We start from the raw sequence: 10,059 nt of genomic DNA, 5'->3' as shown, positions 1-10,059 counted from the left end.
AGATATAATAAACATGCAACATAGTTTTTATAACTTGATGATAAAAGAGGTACACAGACCAAATGCAGGTACCCTTGTAGGTTTACATGGTACGAACAAATAAGCATGAAATACATATAAAACTGTAAGAAGAAAACCTAATTACGTAGCTACACTACAATTAACTGCGGATGCTGCATTTGGATAGAGCTTCTTGTCATATCTAACGAGAAATCAAAACCACCTACTGCATCAGCTACAGCTTTCAAATACCCATATAAATTCTTAGTTATAATAGTAGGTCGGCCACTGCATTGCAGAGTTAAGATTGTAATCTCTCTCATTAATGCCACCGAATGAATCCACGTATGCTTGTAGCTGAGAGTCTTCCTGCATTTCACAAGAAAAGAGAAAAGTGAGCTCAAGTTATTAAATAGCTTCTTCACTACGTAAAACCATCAACCATGTACGTAATTATGTACTACTCCTTACATCTGTCGCATTATTTCCAGAAGCAGAAGCCACCACGGTACTCGATCCACCTGCTTCCTGGGTTGGAACATCATCTGCATCATCTGGCCTTCTCTTTAACTTGCAAAGAACGAAATCCCTCTACACAAATATTGATACATACTGTGTGAAATGCTGCATCATATTTGCCACGAAGTATAACTAGAACGATGTCGTACAAAGGACAGCAGGTATAATTCTTTACCTGGGTTCGGAAGCCGAAAGTGGGATTGTACTCATGCATGACCCAATTGGTCTTGACACCTTTTGAACGACCTTGATAGAAAACCAAAGTCTTTTTTATACCATTCTTGTTGATACGACGATCCTTGCTTGTGACCTTCCAGTATCCACCATTAGTTGTCCTTTTGGCCCGATTGCTATTTGAGTACTTGTAATTACGAGGGCAAAAGAAATACCACACTTGGTCATTCGAATTATTAGCTATCACCGCCTGTGGATGCTGGATACCTGCAATTTTGCGATAACTTAATATTGCGCAAGGAGAAAGTAATCAATGAAGGAAATAAAAGCATATATATATATATATATATATATTGGTAAGCTTACGAGGCAAATCCCACGGTTCAAAATCCAAGACATTAACCTCCGGGATCTCTTGGACTTGATCATCATAGCCAAGCATCTTGAGCCTCAGGTAGTGATTCACCAATTCTTCCTCGGTTGGATAGAATCTGAATCCAATTCCAGAGTCCATCTTTCACGCGCTTTTGTCTAAAACAAGACAGAAACGTACGTTAGTAATGCATGAATGGAGAAGAAAATGCAATGCTTGATTTAGGAAACTGAAAATGAAATGGAGTAGAGGCAACAAACTTGAAATGGAGCAGAGTAAGTAATTAAGTGCAGCTGAAAAGTGAGAACACTTGACTAAAGAAGAAGAATAAGAAGCTATACTGTGTGTGTTTATATCTATCTAGTTAACAGCTTAAATAGGCATCGTCATTTGCTGCTTCAATAAGAAGCTCGTTTCTGAAGAATGACTTGGATTAGAATCAGTTGACTGGTTACTCTACTGAAAAACGCGTATCTCTGCCCTAAAAGAGTATGGAATATTAACAAAAATAATAACAACAAAAAAAAACCCACAACTTATTCTCCAAGGTTGGTGCCCAATCTTCACCAGCTTCCTTCACAATCCTAGGAAACAACATGAACATTCTCGAACTTTCAGAAGCTCAAAATTTTCATGTATAATCCGTACGCTAATTATCATATAGTAAAGCACATTCAAGTGGGTCTATAAACCAATGGTTTCTCTTTCAGACAATACTTTAATCAAATCAATATTTCTTTTCCTAACTGAAAAAGTTCACATTGGACCTCCGACTAAACTTGTAATGAAAATATAGTTTTGGGAAATTTAAAAACAATCTTTTCTAGTCTTTAAAATGATAATATATAGTAATTAGTGAATATTCACAATTGCAACAGATTGGATCATCCGAAGTGTCCCTTTCAAAACCTCTATAAAGGGGGAAAAAAAAGTTATATTCAAAACCTTTTTTACTAAGTTTTAAGTAATCAACTCAATTTTTTTTAATAGTTAGGTTATGCTACACGTTCAAATGCCAAAAGGTTTAAAAAATGTTTCTACTTGCTAATTAATTTGATGCTAATTAAATAAAAAATAAATCTCCAGAAGATATTAAACCTTCGTAGACAAGTTCCATATCCAAATCCAATTGGATGGAATGAAAGAATCTAGGAAAAACAAGAGAGCTACCCCCATCATTTAAATCATCTTTAAAAAATAAGGAAATCAATTATAACATGTTGTTGGAGAACAGCTTTCTAAATTTCCCATTCTTAGACTTGTTCTTGGTGCAATTGGGAGACTCTGCTCCTCGGGAGTCCAGTTACTTTCCACACCTCTACAACATGATTTTGCATGGATTATGTACGATTTTACAGGGCTGGCCGCTTATCCCAGGCTCTGTGTGGTGTACTGCTTTTGATTTTCAGTTTTTCTATCCAAACAAAATTAATGTGTTTTTCCAAAAAACTTAACTCCAAATATAGCACATTTGCATACTTGAACTATTTAAAAACAACTCATCAGTTTTAAAACCATGTTAGTTTACTATTCTAATTTATAGACATAATGGTCGGATTAATCATTTTATTAAATAAGAAAAAATTATTATTTAATCTCTATATCTCATTCATTTTAATAAAAATTAACGGAAAAATTAATTAATAGACTTTTTAAAATTAATAGACTAATTAACTGAAGAACTAATTAACTGAAAAACCAACTAATAAATTTTTAGTTTTCCATAACATACAAACTAAATAATATATTTCGATTAGAAAAATTCAAAACTCCTCATCCTGGACACATGAAAAATGAAGGAAGAAAAACATACTTGATAAATCCATGCTTCACCATTAACAGAACAAATGGAAATGATTTTGGAATAAGTCATCAGCAGACCATTTGGTCTCTTTACCAATATAGACAAGAGGCTCAAGCTTTAATACCAATGTTAGAATTTGATCAATGGCTGAACACATGATAATGGTTGAACACTCAACACAAAAGAGAGAATAAGCAAGATGCAAAAGGATACAGCAAAAGCTAAATATTAACAAAATAAAAGAGAAAAGTAGAGAAGACAAAATATATATTCATTACTTGAAAACAGATGATACTAACAGAAGACTCCTTTTCCTTTTATTGTTTCTCTTGGTTTTCACACAACTTTCAGCTCTCTCTCAATTCCAGCAGGAAGTTGTGCTGGATTACATTGTTTGCATAAACACATCTACCATGAAGCTAGACAAAGTACAGATGCTCAATTAACATTTGAAATCAAATATGCAGAGAAGTATAAACTATATATATTCTCAGTTTAAATACTTGTTAGAGAGTAAAATGGGGAAGAGGACCATTCTCATGGAATGCATACTACTTAAGAACTTGTTCCACTAAGCAGAAAGTTACTAAAGAACAGGCTTTCCTCAGTCCTCCTAGGTGAGAAAAGTGCAGAGTTAAGAAAGTCTTTTGGCTCCCACAATGCTTTCAACTCATCGAAAAAGGTTGGCGGACCCTGTACCGACAGAAATAATCATATTGAGAAACATAATAACCATGAGTTTTTTTTTTTTTCTCATGCACCAATACGAAAAACTAGAAAGCTGCGAGGGATGCTGCTTCTTACCTCTAAAAATTGAGCTTCTGCTGCATTAATTTCTAAAACAGAAGGCGATGATAGTGTTGACATATCAGTCGTATCATAAGCGCTGTGATTTCCACAATCAGGTGTTGTTGCATGGGGACTCCATTCATCTTGTTCAGAGACTAATATCTCACTTGTCTTATCTGAATTATGATTTTCAATATCAGAAGTCAATTGGCTGCTAAATTGACATTTTTCATAGGTTGATGTAGCAGTCATCTCATTTGGATTTTCATCTTCAGGTTCAGAAGCCAAGTGGTAGCCTAGATCGCTTTCATCAGAAGCAGAATTAGCCGTCACCTCACTTTGATCCAGATTTCCTAAATCAAGAGACACTGTGCAATTCTGTTCACCTGCAGTTATCTCATCCACATTGTGATCTTCAGCATTGGAACCCATAAGGTCACTTGGTGCACATTCACCACATGATGAATCAACTGTCGACACACTTTCAGAAGCTGAAGCCCACTGTTTTGTCTCACTAATCCTTGCATGTCCCTTTGACTTATCCTTCAACTTACAGAGGAGGAAATTCCCCTGCACATGTTGAAGCACAAAATCGATCATTCAAATTGAAAAGAATTACCAGCCAAAGCAAATTTCTAAAAGCTATAAACAACCAAACCTCACAAAACGAGAATTTCACTAAATCTAGGCTAAACTCTTTCAATGACATCCGTAGTTGTATCATATTAACTTCTGAATAAGCAAGGACATTATGATATACTTTTCATTGGTGACAAAAACATTAGTGACCTCAAAATCTGTCAAGAATGTAGGAAAATTTTAACAAAATTCAAATTAGCAATCAAATGATTTCCCAAACACATCCATCAAGCAAAAAACAAACTAGCTGTTTCTGGCACAAATTCTTGAGTCTTTAGTATACAGTCTGCGAAAGTTTAGCATTACCTGTGGAATGTATTCATACTCGTGCATGATCCATTTAGTCCTGACCGGTTTAGGATGTTCCTTTTTATAGAAAACCAAAGTCCTCTTTGTACCAATAGGCTTCTTTGTACCAATACCTTTCACTTTGCGAGGCTTACCGGTGGGCTTCCAATACCCAGCATTGGTAGTCCTGTTGGACCTCCGGCTATGGGCATACTTATAATCACGGGGACAAAAGAAATAGAACACTTGATCATTTGATTTTATCTTGGATTTATCTGCATATGAAAAGCAATAATCTTCATAAATATGATACTATGTCAGAGACAAGGGGGGGAAATTGCAAAAGATATGAATTATTACCAGAAAGATCCCAAGGTTCAAAATCACAAACTTTGAGCTCAGCAATTGGCATCTTCTCATCATCAGGATAAAGAATCTTTCGATTCAAAAAATGCCCAACCAGTTCTTGATCAGTTGGATGAAATCTATATCCAACGGGATTTGATCGTTTTGGGTGTATTGCAGTTGCCATGTCTATCCTAAGGAAGAACAATTAGGAGAAGAAACAATCAGTTCAAAGAAGTGAGACGAACTGATGGTAAATATTGGGAAATGAAGTATGTCACTCACCTTTGGGAATCAATACTTCATTCTCTTTCTGAAAGACTAAGCAAAATGGGTTGAATCGAATCAATGCTCGATACCCTCTTTGTGAAACAATAAGCAAAATGGGTTGAATCAAGCAAAAGAATCGAGAGCCCGCATCTTAGAAATGCAAATAGAAGAGAGAGAAGTATTCGAAGCAAGTAAAGTGAGAGCCTGAAAGAGCTAGAGCCACAGGGAGAACATCCCAGTGAAGGAGTGAGGATGGTGGTTTCTTTGATGGTTCCTAGAAGGAAGGGAACATTCTTAAAAGTCTGAGGTGGGTACCACGTGGAATTGATCGGCCAATAGGAAACAAGTCTTCATATGAAGTGGAGCCTACCTGTCTGAACATTACCTAAGGATTAAGCAACTATACACTGTACTTCGGGAATGACGTGTGCCAATATTTGGAGACTGACGTGCGCTGCTCCTGTACTTTTTACATTTTTGTTTTAATCAAAGGCGAGAGAAATAACTCTTCTTAAAAAAAATAAGAATAAATTATATTTTAATTTTTAAATTTTAATATAATAATAAAAAATATTTTAAATTTTAATGATATTCTTTTTAATTATATGTACTTTATTATTATTTTGTTTACTATAAATAAGTTTTATAAATAGAGTGATCGAATTGGTTTGAATCCGTTGATAACTTCGCAAACATCACGCAATAAATAATCTCAAGCATTGGTACTGTTTTAAACTTGTTTCAAAAGTACTTTCTTTTTTATTACAATTGGTTTCAATGATTTCATTGATAACTATTTCATACTTTTGAGTCGAGTATATTGCAGATTTAATTTTAGATTTTAATTTATTAAATTTTTATTGAGGATATCTATTATTCAATTTTAAAAAAAAAATTTGATGATAGAAAAAAGAAAAATTATTTATAATAATAGTTTCATAAGATTGAGATTGTATAATAAATATATTATTTATAAAATTTAATAACTATGTTTAATGTTTATTAATTTTAAGAAAAAAAAGTTAATGCATATAGTGTTAAATTTTTTAAGTGATTTCTTAATTTAATTAAAGTATTATAAATATTTTAGATTTTTTAAATGATTATTTTGATGAAAAAATTTTTAATTTAAATGAAATTAAAATTTAAAAATTTAAGTATTTAATTTTAAAAATAAAAAGATTAATTTATTAATTATATTAAAATTTAAAAATTAAAATATAATTTAATTAAAAAATAATTATTGAATTAAATTAGATTTTTTTTAAAAAAATAAAACTACTTATTGTATTAAAATTCTTTCAAATAAAGAGGGATATCATTCTAAACAGAGAGATAATTATACATGATAGATTTTTTAGTCAAAATATGGGTAAGTAAAGTAGCATTACGACGAACCTATCTAATAGAAATATCAGTTCTAGAGTGTAACAAACATTTATAATCATTCAAAATTAAACTACAGTATAAGATAATTTGACAAAAATACTCCTCAAGTGCCTGTCTAAATTTTTGTATAAGATAATTTGATAAAAATATTTCTCCTTCTTTCTCATCTCTCGAGTATAAATCATTAAAGTTTTTCGAACAAAACCACGAAAAATAACTTTTATGAAATAAAGTTCGAATAAGATTCCAAGACTGACGTCGTCGTTGTGATTCCGGAAACCTATAATAACTATTAAACCTCCATTGAACATTACCTTTCGAAACAATCGAATTAATAAAATTAAAAAAAAAAAGCTAACCACAACAGACCCATGATTCTTCCACATTAATGCAAGGTTGTAACAGCCCGGAAACCGATATCCCTCTGTAACGCTCCGAACCGCTACCGGCGCTAGGATCCAAATCGGCTTAAGGCCGCCGGGACCCGTAGCGAGCCAAACATACATCCTATCACCTGGTCAAATCCCATACATGATCAAAACTTAACATAAAAACTGCAACTTCTGATGTAAATACTGAGCTTGACCTGTATGCAACATAACTGGAAACATAAAGAACCCCCTTACTAGAGCCCTTAAAACTCTAGCTGGGTCAACATAACATACATCAAGTTGGAATTACATCCAAAAACCAAAACATAATCTGTGCATGCATCAAACCACAAACACAAGACCTCCACTAGGGTCCTCATCAATTACCATAGCGTGGTAAACAACACATGCCACCGGTTTAGTTCAACACAACTCAACATTTGACATAACATACATCATGCATTAAAAGGGACTAACTAAGTCTTAGGGTCAAGCACAATACTAATACATAAACATAACTTTACTTTACTTTACATTCTCTTACAATATCTTATCTCAGTTTACAATACATGTCCACACTAAAACACTAATCTAATACTATTACATAAGCATAACTTTTTCCCTTGACGTCTTCCTGACCTACCTCTGACCTGCAAAACTGGGGTTAGGGGAGAGGGGTGAGCTAAAGAGCTCAGTGAGTAGAAACAAAGAAAACAGTTCATTAATTACATGCTTTCATGAAATGCGTCACAGCACAAACATTTCACATCAAGGATGGACATGACCACCAAAAATTCATCCAGTGTCAGTATGCCTGGCCCGGCCAGGTCTTACAACATCTGGATGCCTGGCCCGGCCAGGTCTTACATCATTTGTATGCCCGGCCCGGCCAGGTCTTACAATAGCTCTAGAACTATTGGGGTCGCCTTGGTCCCTCCACATCATCATATACATCATATTATGCAATGCGTCATATTCGTGAAACTAGTGCAATCAACCTACTATATATCATCATGATGCATGAACATGCTTTAGGCATTTGATTTCTTAAAGTAAAAGATTAAATTTAGTCCTACTCACCTCTGGCAGACGCTGAACTGACTCTGCAACTGCTAACACTGATGGCCTCCTCGGTCCCTCGGGTCCAATCATACACAGATGGACTCGAATGAGGTGCCAAACACATTCTAAACAACTCATAAACAACTACCCAAAAACCCCTCTAAACATCACTTAAACATGCATAGAAAACAACCATGAAAAGGCTGGACAGGGCACTTTCGGCGATACCTTCGGCGGCCGATCCCTCCCTCCAGAGACGAAACTCGGGCACTTTCGGCGGCACCTTCGGCGGCCGAAAGTCCCACTCCAGAGACGAAAGTCAGGCACTTTCGGCGGCCGAATCCTTTCTTCGGCGGCCGAAAGTCTGCTTTCAAGCCAAAACTCAACTTTCGGGGGCAAGGTTAGGCGGCCAAACCATGCATCCAAAGGCAGGTTCGGCGGCCGAACCTGAGTTCTTCCCAGAAGGGCATAACTCAGCTTCTCATGCATTCAAGCCTCCCAAACCTTCCAAACACCCCAAAACAAGCACCCAACTTTACCAAAACATGCATAAACTCTTAACCAAGCACATAGGGGCTTCAAACTATTCTAAACCCCAACAACAATACATAAACACACATTTGCATAAAGGGTAACATAAACCCTCAACCTTATGCAAATGTTCCAAAACAAACCAAATCCTCTCATACTCTCTCCCCATCATGCATACTCACTCCCACATGCAATGACTAGCTTAAACCTTAAACATAACTTCACATAAACATACATAAATAAGCATAAGCATACATTGGACATAAAACCCACATAAACCTAAACATGCATATCTACCCATTAAAACTCCTTAAATCTTCATTAGAACATAAAGGAAAGCAAGGATCTACACTTACCTCTTGAAGATCGAGGGGTGGTGCGATCCCTAACTCGGAGATGGGAGGAAACTACTCCTTGGGTCTCCAAGCTCCCAAAACTTAGATCTAAACTTGAAAACTCTTCAAAGCAACCAAGAAACTCATAAGGACATGAAGGAAATGAAGAAAACTATGAAAACGGCCAAGGGAGGACAAAAACTCACCTGAGCTCGAGAATGGGGAGAAAACTCGCCCATTTCCGATCTGAGGAGCTTTTATAGGTGGCCTGCTGAACCACCTCGGCAGCCTAACGTGCCCCCTAAACTCATGCATGTTCGGCGGCCGAACTTGAGGTTCGGGGGCCGAACCTTGGCTCGCTCAAACAAGACTTTCGGAGGCCAAAAGCGCTCCCGAAGCCTTCCCATGTTCGGCGGCCAAACTTCACTTTCGGCGGCCGAACCTGGCAATTGCCTCCTTGGCCTTTTCTTTTTCAAAACTCAATTCTTTTTCGTTTAAAACCATGAAATCAGTAAAAACATTTTATAAAACACATTTTACCCCTCTAGAAGCCTCTGGCATCTTCGGAATTCCAGATTCCAACGGAGATTCCGCCGGAAGGTAGGGATTCCGATGCCGGAATCTAGCTGGATATTACAAAGGTCTTCTCCCAATCATTGTCTATTCACTGAGAAGCAACCATCAAAATGTAAAATATTACGAAAAAATTTCATACGAAAACTAAGAGATTTTATTTCCATCAAAAATAAAATGCCTGACTTGTAACTAGAACCAAATCTTTCAATGCAATAATTGTCCGAGGATTGCCGCCATAGGTCTGCATATTCTGAGAATTGATTGGATTGTATGCGAGAAACATTTCCACCATACAGAAATCATAAGTGACGATCGGAATATCTCTGGAGCTCTTAATAGGGACAATATCTTTTTCTTCATCGATAGTCAATTGACGCAGATCGGCTTCCATAGAGAAGGGGAAGGAAGAAGTTAAGTTTAAGGAAAAGGAAATGGCAAGAGTATCGAGCCACAAAGAAACTATAGAGGGGAACTTGACCAACTGTCACGGGCCTGCATTTTAAAACTCCTTTGGGACCGTGCGGCACTTAACTTGAATGCCTTTAAGCCAAGTCAGCCTTAGGCATCACCCGATCCCCTTTCTTGTAGACACGG

General features: G+C 36.1%; 2 protein-coding genes across 6 annotated transcripts; both read right to left on the bottom strand.

Annotated features, from left to right (window-relative positions):
- LOC110615691 (protein NTM1-like 9) lies at positions 1–3,285 on the bottom strand. 4 transcript variants are annotated; one of them, XM_043956515.1, is made up of 5 exons: positions 3,149–3,285; positions 1,060–1,224; positions 695–960; positions 472–591; positions 1–369 (listed from the first exon to the last, which is right to left on the bottom strand). In XM_043956515.1, exons 2-5 carry the CDS (start codon positions 1,205–1,207, stop codon positions 265–267), a joined length of 639 nt encoding a protein of 212 aa, XP_043812450.1. In that variant the 5' UTR covers positions 1,208–1,224; positions 3,149–3,285; the 3' UTR covers positions 1–264. The 4 variants fall into 4 exon arrangements, with proteins under 4 accessions (XP_043812450.1, XP_021613413.1, XP_043812449.1 ...); XM_021757721.2 differs by lacking the exon at positions 3,149–3,285 and adding an exon at positions 1,327–2,981; XM_043956514.1 differs by lacking the exon at positions 3,149–3,285 and adding an exon at positions 1,408–2,981.
- Positions 3,121–5,475, bottom strand: LOC110614419 (NAC domain-containing protein 62). 2 transcript variants are annotated; one of them, XM_043956508.1, is made up of 6 exons: positions 5,327–5,452; positions 5,217–5,273; positions 4,947–5,125; positions 4,605–4,861; positions 3,675–4,229; positions 3,121–3,563 (listed from the first exon to the last, which is right to left on the bottom strand). In XM_043956508.1, exons 3-6 carry the CDS (start codon positions 5,116–5,118, stop codon positions 3,426–3,428), a joined length of 1,122 nt encoding a protein of 373 aa, XP_043812443.1. In that variant the 5' UTR covers positions 5,119–5,125; positions 5,217–5,273; positions 5,327–5,452; the 3' UTR covers positions 3,121–3,425. The 2 variants fall into 2 exon arrangements, with proteins under 2 accessions (XP_043812443.1, XP_021611638.1); XM_021755946.2 differs by having other exon boundaries at positions 4,947–5,120; positions 5,217–5,475.
- Between the last annotated feature and the right edge of the window lie 4,584 nt (positions 5,476–10,059).

This window comes from Manihot esculenta, chromosome 5 (assembly GCF_001659605.2).
Source record: "Manihot esculenta cultivar AM560-2 chromosome 5, M.esculenta_v8, whole genome shotgun sequence".
Taxonomy (NCBI): domain Eukaryota; kingdom Viridiplantae; phylum Streptophyta; class Magnoliopsida; order Malpighiales; family Euphorbiaceae; genus Manihot; species Manihot esculenta.
This window is presented reverse-complemented; position numbering and strand designations above follow the sequence as displayed.

Bases quoted from the DNA above. Each gene is read 5' to 3' on its own strand.
- LOC110615691 (XM_043956515.1), bottom strand. From the start codon at position 1,207: ATGGACTCTGGAATTGGATTCAGATTCTATCCAACCGAGGAAGAATTG. The intron at 592-694 runs GTAAAGAATTAT...ATATTTGTGTAG, and splicing joins CTTTCGGCTTCCGAACCCAG to AGGGATTTCGTTCTTTGCAA. The intron at 370-471 runs GTAAGGAGTAGT...TGTGAAATGCAG, and splicing joins CTGGAAATAATGCGACAGAT to GAAGACTCTCAGCTACAAGC.
- LOC110614419 (XM_021755946.2), bottom strand. From the start codon at position 5,118: ATGGCAACTGCAATACACCCAAAACGATCAAATCCCGTTGGATATAGA. The intron at 4,862-4,946 runs GTAATAATTCAT...TTTCATATGCAG, and splicing joins TGAACCTTGGGATCTTTCTG to ATAAATCCAAGATAAAATCA. The intron at 4,230-4,604 runs GTAATGCTAAAC...CAACATGTGCAG, and splicing joins AGTATGAATACATTCCACAG to GGGAATTTCCTCCTCTGTAA.